This window comes from Rhopalosiphum padi, chromosome 3, assembly GCF_020882245.1.
Source record: "Rhopalosiphum padi isolate XX-2018 chromosome 3, ASM2088224v1, whole genome shotgun sequence".
Lineage (NCBI taxonomy): Eukaryota > Metazoa > Arthropoda > Insecta > Hemiptera > Aphididae > Rhopalosiphum > Rhopalosiphum padi.
The window spans coordinates 10,593,078-10,613,147 of NC_083599.1; the positions used below are offsets into that span (position 1 = coordinate 10,593,078).

Below are 20,070 nucleotides of genomic sequence, written 5' to 3' on the forward strand. Positions count from 1 at the left end.
TACCTAAGTTATTATTATCTACTTTACAACAATAAAAAAGTTAAATATAATTAGTTCTTTTATGCAACTTACACAATTTTTTTCTCTTTTTTTATTATTAATGATTATTTATATAATTTGTATATCTATTTATGCCTATGATTAATATTTACCAAGTCTAGTAAACATAGACCTAGAGAGCCTAAATAATAATTATTAATAAATATTTTAATTATTATTTATTATATTTAATAATTATTATGTAGACTTATAAACTAATTTATAGGTCTATGTTAGTAATGTTCTATGATTTAATAACCTAACTTATACTAGAAAAGATAAAAAAAAATATGGATAGTCTGCAACATATAAGAATAAGACTTATAATATACCTAGACTAAAAACAAGACCTAGATGCTTTAATCATGCATAAAAAAAAGCAAAACATAATTATTTACATTTATAGTTTGAAAAGTATCTACATGTGTTGGTTTTGTTCAATATTTCCTTTATCAAAAATAACTTTTGTATGTAGTAACATTTGTTACAAAAATAGATTCTAAGTTTACAATTTACTAATTTACATACGTTATTTACAATATAATATTACAGATTGTTTAAAACAAACTATTATGAAATTAATATTCTGTGATATTATTGTATGATTGTATTATTGCAATTACAGTTATTTTTTTAGAAATTTTGTAATTTTGCTACATCCCCCGCTTTAACGTGTCTAACAAAGTAAAAACTATTTTTAAGTTCTATAGACAAACACGTTCTGTTACCTGTAATTGATTTAAATATAAAGATTGAGTAGTTCAAAAAAATTTTTTTTCTTCTATAATATTGGCTAACTTGACTTAAACTTTTTAAAATGATTATCCTGTGCGTGCCTCAAACTTTCATTCATAATTACCCTATAATTACACATCCTTCTCTTCAATCTCTACTTAATTTGATTTTCTCTAATGTCATCTTTATGTTTCTAATTTGTATAATATACAGATTTTTTTATTCTTAGATAATCACAGTAGCCTCTAATTAATAAGTAAATTTAATTGAACTACATTAAAAATGTACTTACCTAAATATGGTGACCGTTTAGCATTATTAAATTATTCAAAACAAGCCAATTCATCAAAAAGAAAAAGTGCTCTTTTTGATAAATTGATGTCTAAGGTAAAAAAAAATAATAACATTGATGAGTCAAAAACAGAAAGTCCAAATAAAAGGTAAGTTTATTAAGTTTATTTAATATGTCAAGTTTTTTTAGTGAATTTTTTTTGAAAAGTATATATTATTTCTTTAATATAGCTTAGTCTTGAAAAATAGATCGACAGAGAGATATGTTGAAATTGGATGGCTTAATTATGAAATGTCTGCGTATAAACAGGTATTATAAGAATGAAAAATGCATGATTATTTTTTCAAGTAATTTTTGTTATTTTGTATTATTTTCCACAAAAATATCATAATAGGTAATTGTTATAAATTATTCTTAAGATTCTTATATTTAACTATCTCCATTTATCATGATATTTTTGTGTTTCAACATACATATTATTTTCAAATATTTTTTAAAGAGCTATTTTTCCATGGACATTTTAATATAATATGCTTTTCAATGTACGTATTCCTACTACCTAGTTATAAGTAAAATATTTCTAGGTGAGAACTGTTAATGGTGGTGGTACCAGAAAAGTACGAGTACAAAAATCATTCTAAAAACCAGATTTGATTGGTCTAGCTAAAGAATTATTTTTTCCTGATGGAAAATCATCTAAAGAATGATTGATCAATTTTCAACAAATTTATTTGACTTCCAGAAAAATGATTTACCTGATGACTTTTCAGTAGGTGAATTATATGATAAAACAGGTAGGTACATAACAACATTAAAATAATTTTTTATGAAATGTATATTAATCAAATTTTTATTTCATTAGGTTTCTAACAATTAATATTTTAATTTTCAATTTTATAATATTCATATATTATATTTGTATTTCTTTATATTTAGGCTTGAATTCGTTGAGATTTTATTTGGCAACAAAGGAAACAACTTCAGTTCTTTTGTCTTCAAAAATGTCTCTGCCATCAAATTTAGAATCCTTTTCACCAGATAGATCATCGACTTCTGAAAATTTATTCACTTCCTTTTTGCGGTCAATTACACCGTCCCCACCACCACCTGTCGATAATGTCGAACTAACTGAACAACCCATACATTTCTATAATAGTCTTGATGAACACAACTATTTTGATTTACCAGAACATGAAATAGAAACATCCAAATTGATTCTCCATAGAGGTCATATATTTGATGAATTAATAGAAGCATTAAAGGGCATGAAACACATTTCTTCTCGATTAGAATTTGAGTTAATTTTGCCGAATGGAAGTTCAGAAAATGCGGTAGACGTCGGAAGTGTTTTTAAAGATGTGCTGTCTGAGTTTTGGTCAAGCTTTTATGAAATGGCTACTACAGGATGTCAATGGAAAATTCCAGTTATCAGGCACGATTTTCAATTGGAAAAATGGTTAGCAATTGCTAAAATTATCTTTGTAGGTTGGAGAGATTAACTACCTTCCAATAAGTTTAGCTTTACCTTTCATGGAGTATGTTCTCTGTGGAAATACTGTTAATACACAGGATTTAATTGAAGGTTTTTTAACATTCTTCCTTTAAGATCAAAAGATTTAATAAAATGTGCTATTGAAGATTTTACAAAAGTCGACCAAGAAGATTTACTAGATGTTCTTCAAGAGTTCAATTGTTGTTCAATGGTACATGAACAAAATATAAAAGATATTATCTCAGAAATTGCTCACAAAGAGGTTATTCAGAATCCTAAGTACATTATTGATATATGGTCTGAAGAATTAAAGAATAAAATGTAGCTATCTAAATATAGTTTGGAGAAGAATATAAAAATAAAATACCAACACCAACAAATATATTAAAAAATCTATGCTGTCCAGAAGAAGATGACAATGAAATAAAACGCAAAATCTTTGGGTTTTTAAAAAAATTTATTCGTGAAGCCGACCTAAAGCTTTGTACAAAGTTACTTCGTTTTATAACTGGAGCAGACATCATAACTTCTACCATTAATATTAACTTTAATTCTGTACAAGATTGTTTTTCCCGATCTCTAGTTGCTCATACATGTACTAATACTTTGAATTTGCCTTTAACATATGATAGCTTCATTGATTTTAGATGTGAGTTTACATCACTATTGTCATCCAATATTTGAGTTATGGAAGTAGCATAATTTTATTTTGCGATTATATTTATTTTATTTTTTTCCCAAATGATATTGTTTTATTTTATTTTTTGCCCAAGTAATATTGTTTTATTTTATTTTTTGCCCAACTGATATTGTCATATTTTATTAATATTAACCATATATAATATTATATATATACAAAGATAATAATTTATTTTACATAAGTGTTTTACCTTGGTCTCATTATACATCATTATTATGTTATTATTATTTATTTATTTATTTATTATTATTATACATTGGAACTAGCCCAATACATATTCCATTACAGCAATTGGTTTAATCCTTAAATAGAAACAACAGATCCTTTACTAGTTAAAGATTTTAATAAATTAATTTACATTTTTAACTCTTTATAGTCCCTATATCTTTCACAATCCTTAGTACACTAAGTTTAATAACTCAAAACCGACTCGTAAAAATTTTAATTTTGTTTCGTCAACATTTTCAGAAAAACTATCTACCAAAAAATTTTCTGTAGAAAAGGGCTGTCTTATTCACAAAATATTGGTTTGTATACACACGAGTAGTAAATAATCAAATTTCAAATAATTGCAATATTTAATTGAGAAAAATAGTTTTATAGTAATAAATAAACTCAATCATTAACTATGTTATATAAATAATTTGTTTTTTTTATGGCTATACTTCCATTAATCTTCTACTATGACTTGTAAGTGGTATTGGTTTATTATTACCAGATAAAATACAAACATTTATATTACCTATTTACTAATTAGGAATACAATTAAAATTATGTAAAGAATATATTCAATATCATCTACTCTAAGATATCATTCAATTTATTTCTTAACATAATATAAACATCAATTATACTATAAGATTCATCAGGAATACAAATCATTTCTTCTGCTAGTATAATACAGCATAGTTCATTAATAGTTGGATCACATGTTACATTTGTTAAATCAATCAGTTCATTTTTACATAGATGTAACTCATTTTCTTGAACAATATGTATAAAGTTAGTTGTATTAAATTCTTCAGGTGCTTCAAACATTGTTATAGGTCTTCCATAACAACAGATGCTATTTCTAGATTTTCTAATTCTGTGTACATTCCACTCTAGTGCCATTTCATTAAGTTCTTTCTGGAAAGTTTAACATAAGATGTTGATAGATAAATATTAAGTGTATGTAATATTAACTTGTATTATAAATTATATGTGTATATTACTACATTAGTTTATTACTTATAGATATTGTGTCCATTTAAAATGGATTTGAATATTTTGCATATTGATAACTTTTTGTAATTAAATCTTAGGTAAGTAATTGAAGTAGAAAAATTAGTTTTTATTTTATACTTTTATACTTTTTATAGAAAAAAAGAGATTCATTGTGTTATTGATATTACTAATATTACTTTACTAAATAATAAATCAATTGTAATTATTATATCATTCAGGACGTTTTAAATTAATGGGTAACTATATTTTTGCTTATTGTTGAAAGAATACAACTTGTATTTAACCTGACGTTTTAAATACATTATAGAAAACCTTTATTTATTAAGTTATAATTACTTGAATTTTTCCCATAAAACAATATCTGATCAAGTTTTTATCAACAAATGATCCATCAAAATATCCATCATCTTTTAATTAACAGAATAGGTCCACCCAAAATTGGGTAAAATGTTTTCGTAGAATACCCCACCATGATTCAATTCTTTGATTTGAAGGGCTTGTACCGTGTAAGTACGATGGTCTTTGAGAAGTGTTATTTCTACGCAAAAACTTCTGAAATTGCTCAATATGACGGTTTTCTGTACCTCTATCAAATCTTAAAGTAATTGGACATCCACCTAATGTCTCGACTGTATTTAAATAAAAATGTCCTATGACTCTGGGGTCACTACAAGAAGGTGCTGCTTCTAACCAAACTATACACCTGGAAAATCCATCAATACACCCACTTATAGAAATTCCATAAGGTTTTAGCTTATCATAGCAATCTGTATGCCATGTATGATTAGGGCCTGGATTAAAGTACAGACGTCTTCTTAGTCTTCTACGACTTCTAATTTCCACACCTTCAGGATCAATTATTTTTAAAATACTTCGTACAGCCTCTTATTTAACCACCACAAATCCATTAATAATGCATTTTCTATGCATCCACTTATAGCCATAAAGTTGATTTGAACCCTGAATACAAATTTCTAAATAACGACTTATAATATTGAAGGGTGTATAGTCTATGCGTCTAGACAAACCTAGTTCTTTTAATCGTCTTTTCAATGTACGAAGACTAATATTTATGTTATGTTTTAATGACAAATTTGTTATTATTTCATTATAATTAAAAATCATACGAAAATAATTTTCTATTAAACCACTTAAACTCATTATAAAACGCAAAATGAAAATGTAATTTTTTAATATTCACTATTCAAATGACTCAACACTGTATAACTATTTATTAAAAGTCAATAAACAATATTACTTTTATATTATTTACAACATAGAAAGTACCTACTACCAATTATATTACAGCTGAAGACATAAACCCATGACTATTTAGTCTATTTAGTCATGACATAAACCAAACCATAATACCATATACCTACTCATCTATAATTGAAGATCAATCGGGAAAGATAAATAACATAACCAAGATATTTAAAAATGTTTACGCAAAACCTGCGAGTTTTTTGTCAAAATACTGAGTTAAAAAGTCAAAATTGTGAGTTATTAAGTCGAAATTTTGAGTTTTTAATTCGTAATACTGATGTAGTAACCTCGTACTCGTTCTGTCACCACTCGGTTACTGCAATTACTTCTTTTACGACGGTGGCACGTATCGTTCTGCTTCAGCGTAGAAGGTAGAGTAGAGGTTGAATGTACCTAATATGTATAAATAAAATTAACACTTCGTAAAATAATAACTGTTTATTGAAAGTTAACTTATAATTAATATAAAAGTATTTCGATAGATTTACTGTATGTAACTCTACCGGAGAGAAAGTATTTAAAATAGTCTAGAACTGGGAAGTACTCGTATAAGCGGCGATGCGGCTGTTACAAAGTAACTCATACAAGTACGAAAACTGGGAATGACTATAGCTCGACGGCTGTACAGTCTCTGGAGTCTGGAGCTCTGGGTGATCAGGGCCCCTATTTATATGGAACATGCTATGATAAGGAGAGGACGAATGACGTCAATGGGAAGGTGATTTTGGTACTAGCTCTGGTGCTAATCAATAAAATTCCTACATTAATGGCCTATTCCGGTGGCGTGATATTGTTGTAAGTTTGGACTTTGGAACCTCGTTTTTATGTGAAAAACACCGGTTTACTACACTGAGTTGTTAAGTCGACATTTCAAGTTGATAAGTCGAAATTTTGAATTTGGAAGTCAACATTTAGAGTTTTTAATTTGAAACACTGAGTTGTTAAGTCGACATTTCAAGTTGCCAAGTCGAAATTTTGAATTTGGAAGTCAACATTTAGAGTTTTTAATTCGAAACACTCAGTTGATAAGACGAAATTTCAAGTTGATAAGTCGAAATTGTAACAAATATTTTTTTCTAAGTGGCACTACTACGCTTTCGTACATTTGCCCCACACCCTTGGAATGGCTATGAATAAATACTTAAGAGGATGTTATACTTGCATGTGTTATCTCTGTCTTACATACAATATGGAACATTTTCAGAATCATTTTGTGATATTAGCTTACTTATTAATTATTATCAAATTTTAAGGTAATAATATTATTTAGAAAATATCATATACTTCAAAATTATCATTTTAAAGTGAGTTATGAACATTTTAAAGTTGTAATATTTTACATAGTTATAATTAGAGACCGGAATTTTATGCATTTGCTTGTTTATACTGAGTGTATACAGTATACACTTATACAAGGATTTGAAATGTGGACAATTCAGACCCAACTGATTCCATAGACCAAATTTAATTTAGCATATAATGGCATATTTGGAGGATTAGGGCATATTTTTTCATAAGTGCATATACGAGTAATGTATATATTTTTTACAATCTTAGTAAATAATCAATTTATATCATGTTTTTGTTTTGGAAATTGGAAGTAATACTGCCATACTGTCAAAATAAAAATGACCTCCGTTCCGGCAAGCCTTTCTTGATCGACACCGGCGCGGAAATTTCGGTCATTCCGCACGTCCACGCCACACGTCAACCATCCGACGTACATCTCACAGCTGCCAACGGAACTCGAATCAGGACTTTCGGTCCTAAGACACTGAATCTCGACCTCGGACTATCACGCACGTTCACTTGGACATTCGAAATGGCCGACGTTTCGCGCGCTATTATAGGCGCCGACTTCCTACACTATTTCGGCCTACTAGTCGACGTACGTTTTCACCGCCTCGTTGACCCAACCGACAAGCGATCGGTCACCTGTGCAGTGACCTCCGCGGTTCCAACGGACACCCCGCTGTTTGCCGTCGCCCGCACCCCTGACTGGGATGCTTTGCTCCAGAATTTTCCGACCGTGACCCGTGAGTCACCTGTTCCTGACGTATTCCGTCACGGAGTCGAGCACGTTCTCCAGACAACAGGTCCGCCACTTTTCGCGCACCCTCGGCGGTTGCCACCCGACCGGCTCAACATCGCGCGCCGTGATTTCGACCTTATGCAGAAACAGCGGATCTGCCGCCCCTCTTCTAGCTCGTGGGCGAGCCCGCTCCTCCAGGTGCCCAAAAAAGACGGGTCGTTTCGACCCTGTGGGGACTATCGTCGGCTCAATCACGTCACCGTTCCAGACCGCTACCCGTTGCCCTACTTACACGATTTTACGTCAAATCTTGCTGGAAGAGTCATCTTCACCAAGCTCGACTTAGTACGCGCCTACAATCAGATTCCTATCGCCGCCGAAGATGTACACAAGACCGCAGTCACAACGCCGTTCGGCCTGTTCGAATTTCCGGTGATGTGTTTTGGTCTCCGCAACGCCGCGCAGACATTCCAAAGGTTAGTCAACTCCATACTCGCCGGTCTCGATTTCGTTTTCGCTTACGTGGACGACGTGCTCATCGCGTCCGCGAGTGCAGAACAACACGTCGATCATGTTCGCGCAGTTCTAGGGTGTTTTGAAGAGTTCGGGATAGCGATTAACCCGGCTAAATGTGTCTACGCTGCAAGCTCGCTCACGTTCCTCGGTCACATCGTCGACACACGGGGTTTGCGCCCGAACCCGGACAGTATCAATGTTATTCGACACTAAAAAAGAGCTGCAGCGTTTTCTCGGCTCCCTGAATTTTTATCATCGCTTCATTCCGGGGCGCGGCCAACCTTCAAGCCCCCTATACGCCATCACCGCGGCAGTGCCGAAACGCGACGGCCGGCTCGTATGGACCAATTTGGTGCACGAGGCATTCTCCGCGTGTCGTGAAGCGCTCGCCGATACGGCACAACTGGTACACCAGCAACGCGATGCCCCGCTACGCATTAGCACAGACGCGTCGAATGTTGCCGTCGGGGCGGTCCTAGAACAGTCGGTCGGAACGGATGGCAACCGCTCAGATTCTTCTCGCGCAAGCTCTCTGGCGCGCAGATAAGATACAGTGCATATGATCGTGAACTACTCGCCGCCTACCTCGCCACTCGACACTTCCTGCACGCGATTGAAGGTAGACACGTGACGCTGCGCACAGATCACCGGCCGCTTTTTTTCATGTTCTCTCAAAAGGCAGAAAAGCTCATCGACCGACAAGCCCGACACGTCGCCTTTTTATCGCAATTTTTCCACGAAATCGAACACGTCAGTGGCGAGCGTAACATAATACCGGACGCTCTCTTGCGCCTGGAATTAGCAGCGCTCGAAGATGGTCTACCGCAGGGATGGCGAACCTATGTCACGCGTGTCACGGAGTGACACGCGCGCATTATTTCAGTGACACGCCAATTTAAAATATAATTCTTAATTTTTACTTCACTTTCCAAAAAAATTATTGATAATTTTAAACTATTTTTAACTTATTATTGGAATGTATCGTAAGATATTGTAATCTGTACTTTCCATTTCCTAAGCTCGTAAACGAAACGATTAGATTATCAATAAATTCGTTTATCGCGTTTACGTAACAAACGTAGGTAAAACAGAACAGTCAACAGTCGTCAACAGATAGTTTCGGATGCCTTACACGACGACTATTTTAACCAACCTATTCAATATTGCTTGGGGCTTTCTCAATATAATTCACGTTTAACCGTTGGAAGTTTAATACATTGGTGAATATTATTTATTTTTATTATTTTCAAAAATTAAAAATTCGTATAAAATAATTAATACTATATTCTTAATTTATAGAATAAAAATGTTCAAAAAAATTAAAACTGAATCCAGAAAAAAGCGGTAGTGGAAGATTATTCCACGAACAGTGGACAGTGGATTTTGGTGTAATTCAAAACAATAATAAGGTACTATGTACATGTAACTTTATAAATAGTAAATAGTAATAGTAAATTACCGGTGTACCGGAAATCAAAGATGAAAACTGTGTGGATACAGTAAAATTAATCATAGGGAAATTGGGATTGGAAAAAACAGTTAACAAGGCTTTTCGTGTTCCTTCAAAAATTATGAATAAACCCAGGAAACTTGTAGCCGAGTAGAACACTCGTCAATGCAGCAGCGATGTCATAATCAAATCTAGGAAGACTAAACCGACTGGAAACATGTTTCACGAAAAATGGGGAACAGAAGCAATTTATGTAAATAGTTATCTTACTATCTTTAATAGAAACCTACTATTTAAAACTAAAGCCTTTGCTCGCGAGGCCGGTTATAAATTTGTCTGGTTTAAAGACGCTAAAGTATTTATCAAAAAAAATGAAGAACATAAGGCAATCTTAATAGAAAACGAAACCTTTTTAACCAACTTAAAGTAAATCTCCAAATAAATTAAATCTGTTTTTTGCTTAAATTTTATTAATTTTATTTTTACTCTTATAATGAATAGTTTTAACAATATCACTGAAAATCAAAAATATAGAACAAATTATTTTGAGTCATATTCAGAAAAAGACTCAAATGTAAATAAAAATGAGAAATCTCTTTTAAATATTATATGTTTAAATATAAGAAGTGTAAATGCTCATTTTGACGAATTACTTTTATTGTTAGAAAATGATGTAAATAGTAAAAAACTGGATGTAATAGTTTTAACTGAGACGTGGTACGACTCACTTTTCTGTAATTATTTTATACCTGGTTACAGTATACATTTTTCAAGTACTAAAAGAAATCAAAATGATGGTGTAATAATTTTTGTCAAGGATCATCTAGATGCGGATTTTTATGACTATGATTTTTTATCGTATAATATTGTAAAACTGCATTTAAAAATCAATGATTTGCATATAACTGTAATATGTGTTTACAGGTTGCCCTCGTCTGACTATATCGATTTCATTAACTCGTTAAAATATGTATTTAATAATTTAAATTTAAACTCAGGAGTAATCACTTTAATTGGGGACATGAATATCAATATAATTAGTGCACAATCAGTTAATAACTATGATTATCTAGACTTATTATCTGAATACGGTTTCCGTTCCTTTATAAATGTATTTACAAGATTATCAGTTAATCAACAACATTCGTGTTTAGATCATGTGTTCATTAAAGACCAAAACAATTCATTAATGAATATAAACGCTGGGGTCTTACTAACTGATATAACTGACCACTGTTCAATTGTAGTAACAATTCCTATACCTGTTAAATTCAAGAATATTATCAATACCATTAAGGTAATAAACTATGATAAACTCAAATTACTTCTGTGTAAAGAAAAATGGATTAATATATACGAATCTAACTCTGTAAATGGATGTGTTAGTGATTTTCAAAATATAATTATGAAAGCCATAAATGAATCTTCTATAACTAAAAATATAAACTCTAAAAATAAAAAATTGAAAGAATGGATGACTAAAGGTTTGTTATGCTCAGTACGTCACAAACAATATATAGCAATGAAGTGCAAAAAAAATCCAAACAATATCAATCTTGAATCATACTATAAAAAATACAAAAATACCTTCACAAATCTTTTGAGGCTCGCTAAAATTAAATTCTATGAAAACAAATTTAGAAAAGTGTCGTATAATCCCAAGTTAACGTGGAAATTAGTCAATGAAATTACAGGTTGTAATTCTAAAAACAATGAATCAATCAAAACTATAATAATGGAAGATAAATATTTAAATATAATTTAATCCTAAAGAAGCCTCGAATGCGTTTAATAATTATTTTACAGATGTTGGTAAAAACTTGACTAAAAAATTTATTAAAACTTCAAATCTAAATTTGAATAAGCGCGATAATAATATTTTATGTTCATTTGATAAAATTTTTCAAGAAAAAATTGATATATCAGAGATAAGACGAATTATATTAAACTTTAAAGATGATCCGCCGCCGGATATGATAAAATAACAGCTAAAATTATTAAAAGTATTTCGGAATTAATTATTACTCCACTTGCTTATATTTATAATTTGAGTATACAAAATAGTATTTTCCCTGATAACTTTAAAATTGCTATTATTAAGCCACTTTTCAAGGGTGGTGACCATAAGACCATTAGTAATTATAGACCTATTTCCATGTTAACAAACTTTTCCAAAATATTTGAGAAAATAATTAAGTCAAGGCTGATTTCTTACCTAGAGAACAATAATTTACTGTCGAAAAATCAATTTGGATTTCGACCAGGACTCAGCACTGAAAATGCGTTATATAATGCTACTCAATTTATATACGATTCTCTTGACAATGGTCTAAAAACGATTGCCGTTTTCATAGATTTGGCAAAAGCATTTGATACTATACAACACGATACCCTATTACAAATTCTACCAAATTTCGGAGTTAATAACAATAGTCTCCTATGGTTTAAGAGCTACATCTCTAATAGAAAACAAATGGTAAAATTAAATGATGTTATAAGCAATACAAGTTCCATAGAATATGGCGTCCCGCAAGGGAGTGTTCTAGGTCCCATTTTATTTATAATATACATAAATGCAATTTGTGATCTAGACATTGGTGGCCAAATAGTGACTTATGCTGATGATACTTGTCTGTTATTTTCCGGAAAATCTTGGGAAGGTGTATTCCTCAAAGCAACAAAAGGTCTAAATTTAACGTTTAAATGCTTAAGTGATTTGGGGTTAACCATGAATTCTGATAAAACAACATTTATGAAACTATCAATAAATAAGATTACTAATGACGATTGTTCATTAATAATTCATAATTGCAATAATAAATTGATATGCAACAGGCAAAATTGCAAACAAATTAATCAAATATCTAAAATTAGATATTTGGGTATTATAATCGATAATAATTTGAGGTGGAATTACCATATAAACAATTTAGTAGGTAAACTTCGTTATTCATTATACAAATTCATTAAACTAAAAAATATTTTACCAATAGAAACTTTACGTATGATATATTTTGCCTTTTATCAGTCTATCTGTCAATATGGTCTGTTAGTATGGGGAGGTGTCAAAGAACATTTTCTAAAGTCTTCAATCCAATCAAAATAGTGTTTTACGAATAATATTAAAGAAGAAATCATTAATAGGTTCTACAAAAATAAATTATATTACTTTAAGAGTTCTTCCAGTAAAATTCTTATACAGGAAATTTGCAATTTTATTCATTATAAAAAAATTAATTAATCTAAAAAATAAACCACCTTTTTCACAAGTAAGAGAAAATAGAGCCTATAATTTACCCATAAAATATACTAATAAATCATTTGGCCAATCTTTTGTTGACTATCTAGGCTCAACTTATTTCAACCAGATGCCTGGAGTAGATATATTAAAATCTTTATTTGTATTTATATTATATATATATATATAATGTTAATGTATTATATCTAATAAAGATTTTTAAAAAAAAAAAAAAAAAAAAAATGCTGTAAAGTTATATTAATATGCAATAGTTATAGTACCTAAACAGAAAATGCTGTAAAGTTTAAATATTTTATACACCTAACAACAAATAAAATCATGTTTATATGTTTAATTAATTATTTTTTAAGCAAAAAAAAGGTCTGACACGCGAGGCAAATAAAATCAAACCAAACATTTTGATTTGACACGCAGTTATCAAAAGGTTCGCCATCCCTGGTCTACCGGATCTCGACCGGTAGGCGGTGGATTAAGCCAGTGACGCGCAACTGCAGGACATCATCTCGGGAAATTCAGAGTCCTCGTTGGAGCTCGAGGCACAACAAACAACGAACGGGCCCGTGTATTTCGACATAGCACACGACAGGTCGAGGCTATTCGTCCCACAGTGTCACCGGCGTGTCGTGTTCAACTCGTTGCATCGTCAAGCGCATGGCGGCGGCGCGGCTACCTGTCGAATTATCAATGCTCGTTATGTTTGGCCTGGGATGGACCGAGAAATTCACCGGTGGGTCAAAACCTGCGAGCAATGCCAACGATCCAAAATACATCGTCACACGACGTCACCGCTCACGCCTTTCGCGCCCCCTGATCGTCGATTCGGACATATCCATCTTGATCTCGTCGGCCCGCAACCTACTTTCAACAACGCAAAATACTTACTAACGTGCATCGACCGTTTCACACGCTGGCCGGAGGCTTGCCCAGTCGACAACATGTGCGCGCATACCGTGGCCACCACGCTAGTGACGAACTGGGTCGCTCGCTTCGGGGTTCCGGATGTCATCACCACCGACCAGGGGCGGCAGTTCGAGTCCGAATTGATGCGGGCGCTCAACACCACCTTCGGCATCCGGCACGTTCGCACGTCACCCTACCACCCGCAGTCGAACGATTACACCGAACTCTCAAGGCGGCACTCACCGCACAAGAATCGCCACATTGGTCTCAACACCTGCCGATCGTCTTACTTGCACTGCGGAACACTGTCAAACTCGACGTGGATGCGACCCCCGCCGAGTTGGTTTACGGGAGGACCCTTCGACTACCGGGCGAGTTATTTCACGCGGCCCCTCAAGAGGCAAGAGCGCCGGATCTCGTCGCCGCGCTCAGAAATTCTATGGCGCTATTGCGACCTACGATTCGGTAGTAGAAATCACGATTCGTCTAGGCGCATCTTCGTACCCACGCAGCTCGACACCGTCAGTCATGTGTTCGTCCGAGTCGACGCGCAACACGCGCCACTTCAACAACGATACGAAGGGCCGTACGCTGTGCTGGAACGTCGGGACAAGGATTTCAAGTTACAGCTGGGCAACCGGACATCTTGGATCTCCGTGGACCGATTCAAGCCGGCGTTCATTCTACGAGACGACCCACTCACCGATCATTCTTACGCCGCCATGCAGTCCATCAGCCATCAACCGACTCCGAAAACGATTACATCATTTTCTCCTTCGTCGGGGGGGGGGGAGTAATGTGGTGAATCGTCACCACATGATTCCCCTCCGGGGCGGTAAATTTGTTAAACGGTTGGTCACAATGTTTAGGTGGCGCAACCGGTCGCCTACTCGGACGGCGGGGCCCATCCCTCCAGTTCTTTCCGATCCGAGCGTGTCGACCGACCAACCGCACGAGCGATCATCGATCGACCGACATCTTGGTTGCACCTCATGTACCACCATAGGCGGAGCCACAGGGCGTGCAGGGTATGCAGCTGCACGCCCTGATCGCCCCTGAGTTGTTCAATTGTGTTATTCATTTATTGAAGGTAGCGCGGTACGTCATGCTATTTTAGAAAAAATATCAAAAGATACTAACATGCAATTGAAAACATTGAAATCGTTATCTACTACAAGATGGGCATGTAGAGCAGAAGCCGTTGCAGCACTAAAGCATAATTACTTAGCTCTTATCCCAGCAATAGAAGAAATAATTTCTTCTACTTCAGCTACTGATGTATGTGCAAAAGGACGTGGTCTTCTATTTCAAATAAAGAGTTTTAATTTTATAATATAAAAATTTCTAATCCTAATATTATTAGGATTAGAAATTATGCAACCAGTTTTACAATTGATCAATAAAGTTAGTAAAATGCTTCAAAAAGAAAATTATGATTTACTTTCAGCTATGGCAAATGTAAAAGCTCTTCGTTTAGCATTATTAGATATGAGAACAGAAGTATATTTTAAAAAAATATTTGATACAAGTGTATCTATATGTAAAGAATTGGATGTTCCAATTCCATTAATTAATAAAAGAAAAATCTCTTATCACATAGACAGTAACAAAACACAATTTGTTCAAGAAACTAAAGAATCAGAACTAAGAATATCAGCCTTTTATCCAATGATAGACGTCATGGTTCATAGTATTGATGAACGATTTAGCCAGGACACTATGCAAGCTATAAATGCAGTTGATAGTTTACTAAATATGGATATATCGCAAACTGACCTATATTTTCTATCTAAAATGTTTCAATGTGATAGTGAAAAACTAGAAGTAGAAGTAATGCTATTAAAAAATAATTCTACGATTCCAAATAAAGACAGCTTAAGTAATAAAAGTAAAATCCACGAATGGTTAATTTGGTTGAAGTCTAATGATCATTATAAATACTTCAACCAATTTTTTAATGTCATTCAAAAGTTTGTAGTGATCCCAGTAACAAGTTGTACTTGTGAGAGGTCTTTCTCTAAATTAACCCTAGTCAAATCCAAATTAAGATCTACCATGAAGCAAGAGAGATTGAATGCTTTGATGGTATTGACAGTAGAACAGGAAATGGCAGTAAATGTTGATGCTGATGCTGTTATAGACGATTTTAAAATAGCGGTAGATTTTAATAGACGAATGTCATTATAATATATTTGAGTAGTTTATTTAAGTCAATATTATAAATATATATTTTTAATTTTTTTTTTTTTATTATTAGTCATGACATAAGTAATGTTATATCTTTATTACATACTCCAATCTTAATTATTTTTAAATATAAAGTGACTATTTAAAACATTTTTGCGATTTTATGGATTACCCTCCTCCCTAATCCACTCCCCTTATTGTGGTGGGTCGATTTAGATTCTGCATATGCTGAACAACACTTCTGGCTCCGCCTATGTGTACCACTAAAACCTCGTGACCACCGTCATCGCGTTTCGTCCGCGATTACCTTGTAACTACGATTGTTATACCCTTACGTCGATCGACGCCGATTTTTGTTATTTGGTTTAAGTCAATAAACGTTACTGATAATTCACGATATTCTCTGTTCACTTATTGTCAACTCCTACCTCCATACAAACACCACGTATAGGATTATTGGAGGTCAGAGCGACGTTGGTAATTTCCGTCCTCCATACGGCGCGACCGAGCCGTACGTCAACGTTGGAGGTATCGCGGGGAAAACTGTCGTACCTCGCCCGCAAATCTCCACAATATCAATAAAAGCATATGCCATATCCTAGATAATAAACTTACCTTTAAATTTTATGACAGGTAAATTGACTCTAATATTAAAATTTAAAGCTAACATCACAAAATGCGTTCTATTAAACGCAAAATTTGGTATGATGTACATTAGTAAGCCAGAGATAATACATGCAGATATAACGTCCTCTTAAGTAATATTTTGATTTGTTTTATTAAATCTTATTTTTTTGCTAAATAAATACATATTTTCTTAATTTAATGATACATACCAACATACCTACAATCTTCATAATTACACTTGAATTTTTTTAATAAATCACCATACGTATGTGTTCTGTTTGTAAAATAAATATAAGTATAAATATTTGCTGTGTTGTAACATTTTTATTTTTTTCAGTTGTTATCAATAAACAAAAAAGTACCTAAATGTTGTTTAAAATTCCATTATTTTTATGTTTTCCAAATTGAAATAAAAATTTTTTGTACCTTTAATTTTTTTAAAGTGGCAATAATTTTTAAACCTGACCACCAATCTACTATTTGACCACCTATGCTCCCACAGTTTTTAATTTTTAGTTTTGAGACAACAAAAACCTATTTTGGCACTCCATTAGTTTTTTTAACAGTTAATTGTAGATTCTGTATTTTGAATAATGGTCTTACATTACAATGATTACTATATTATTTTATACTGTATTTATATTTGAAAATATATTTATCATTCATGGTACAACTGCAAGAACTCAGTCTGCAGTTGTCTTAAATGTTGTCCTTACTAAAAATAATTAAAATATATACTTGCTAGATTTAATATTGAAAAATATTTTAATTTGATTAGTTAAACCAAAAATTATACATATATACCTTTTACATTAATATGAATATGAAGACATTATCTATTATTTAAATAACCATTATTACATTTATAATCGACAAACTATATTTTTGCCTTATAACTGTATTTTTGGTATACTATTATACTATACTATATATTAACTATTCATATAATTAAAAAAAAATTGAAAATTAAAGTGTAATTCATTTTTTGTAGTTTAATTATTTTAAATATATTAGATGTCTATAATTAATAATTATTATTTTTATAATTTGATATACTGATATATAATATATAGTTAGGTATATTATTGTTTTTTTTTCACTGGTTTTTCTCCTTTTGTAGAAATAAATAAATTTCAGGCTAATATTTCAATAAAAAAAAATTACTAATAATTTCATTCTAGGTTAATATAGATTTTCAGACTTTGTATAATAATTAATGTGAATAATATAAAAAAATTTTAAAAGGAGTTGGTGATTGTAAAAGCAAAAAATGTACATGAACAAATCTGTAGTTCAATGCAAGTTATGTATGATTTTTTTAATGTATGAATATGCTGTATGCACAGACACATAGTATTATAATATGTTTTATGTTTACATTTCACATCTAGGAGTGATGTAAGCAGTAAGCATTACAGAAAAATTTTAGATTTCCGTTATATATTATCATACCTATTTTATATTATTGTCAATACCTATATGTTATAAATATTTATAATTAAAAAATTAACTACTAACATAAAAAAAGAGATAATGATAAAACTGATTGTGGCCTTGGATGGAATCATGTTAAATCCAATCTGGGCCTCTAGGAAGGAAGCGGCATCTCACTCCGCAAAGGTTTTAGCGGCACGCCCTGAAGATTGAATATCGTATCCCGGACACCTACCGGGCGGCGACCTGAGGTATGAATTGTGGTGCACTTGCTGGCATTAATCGAGAGTCTCAGTCATCCAAGGCGAGATTGGGCCGACTCTATCGCGTTTTGGAGTTCAGTAGGGCTGTCGGGTAGGAGGCATAGATCATCGGAAAAAGCGAGTACGCAGTGGTCTGCGTTGGTGCCTTGCAATGCGGAGACTATTGGATCTATTGCCAGGATAAATAAAAGGCCGCTGAGTGGGCAGCCTTGTCTGGTGCCCGACATGACAGGGATGTCGCTTGTCTTCCCTTCTGCAACACTAATTGCGGAGGTTGCACCTTGGTATATGTTCCGAACGATCTCGAGAAACCCTTGTCCTGCTTCACACCTCTCAATGGCCGCTTCCAAAGTTAAGTGCGGGATTGCACCAAAGGCGTTCGATATATCGAGCCAAGCCACGCGTTTGTCTGATTTACTCGTACGAGCCTTTTCCATCTCACGTCTGAGTGTGTTGATGTGCAGAAAGCCTTTCTGGCAGGGGCTTAGGACAGCATTGTTTGTCAGCCATTCGGTGAGGCGACCGGCGAGGCATCATGCGTATAACTTGTAAATGGTGCGGCAGAGGGAGATTGATCTCCAGTTTGAGGGGTTATCTGCATCACCTTTTTTATAAATCAAAACTGTCACTGCCTTCTTCCAGCTGCTTCATGCAGATGTTTAGTGTGGTGGTTAGAAGGCTGCTTGCTGGGTCAAGGCGCCTCCAGTGCTTATATGTGAGCCCATCGTCACCAGGGGCGGTATTTTCAAATTTTTTGAGCTGCTTGACAACCTCATCTGGCGAGAACGTACCAGTTGGGACGCGGAGACGGCCATCGATGCTCGGGTAGATCGACGTGTCGCAGTCTGTCGAGGCCCATATCTGTGAGAAGTATTCTTCAGTGTCTTTTGTGCTGATGTTGCACCCTTCGCCTTCACCGGAGACAATGAGTCGGATTGCACATATCCTGTTTCTGCGGTACAGCGTTTGAATACCTTGCGCATCATTCGGGTCTAGGGCACCGCGTTTATTCGAACCGCCTTCGTTTCTGGCTGTGGAAGCAGCTTCAGCCGTTACCTCGTCCATGACGGAGGCAAACAGGCTCCAATTTTCTACCGTACCAGGTGCGTTGGCGAGGGCGCAGCTGAGGCAAGAATTTGTGGATCGGGGTTTATCGTCAGGGGCAAGTATAATCTCGTCTTTATTAAGGGGGGCGTCGTCATTATCCGCATTATTGTCGGTTTCGGCATCATCGTGATCGGAAACATGCGTCGTACTGGTGTCGGTTGTGTAATCATGGTGCGCGATGTCTTCGGTGTCCGACCGTAAGCCGCCTGTGTCCGGTGTTGATCCTGCCGGTGTTCTTGGCTCACCCATATCCGCGTGCTGGTCGTTATCGCTGGTCTCTGGACGTGAACCGCCTGTTACCGGTGCAGTGTCTGCCGGTGTCCTAAGCTCAGCCGGGGCAACGTAAGGGGGCCGGAACGCGCGCGTCTCCACCTCTTACTGTTCTCGGGACAGGGTTTGCGCATCGCCAGGGCCGGAAGAGGGACAGATGCAGCAGCGACAGCAGCCTCCCGTTGGTGGTTCCGCACGTGGTTGGCTAGGCCTTGCTTTAACGGGTAGGATCGGAAGCATCCCGCAACGGTGCATTTAAACCTGTCCGTGGGTA

The 20,070-nt window shown here is 34.2% G+C and overlaps 1 protein-coding gene and 1 pseudogene across 1 annotated transcript; one reads left to right on the forward strand and one right to left on the reverse strand.

Annotated features, from left to right (window-relative positions):
* Positions 1–753: 753 nt before the first annotated feature.
* Positions 754–3,351, forward strand: LOC132926619 (uncharacterized; annotated as a pseudogene).
* Positions 3,352–18,451: 15,100 nt separating this feature from the next.
* On the reverse strand, positions 18,452–18,856 carry LOC132924789 (uncharacterized). Its single transcript, XM_060989234.1, has one exon. It carries the CDS (start codon positions 18,854–18,856, stop codon positions 18,452–18,454), a length of 405 nt encoding a protein of 134 aa, XP_060845217.1.
* Positions 18,857–20,070: the final 1,214 nt, after the last annotated feature.

Coding starts and splice junctions, on each gene's coding strand:
- LOC132924789 (XM_060989234.1), bottom strand. CDS start 18,856: ATGGAAAAGGCTCGTACGAGTAAATCAGACAAACGCGTGGCTTGGCTC.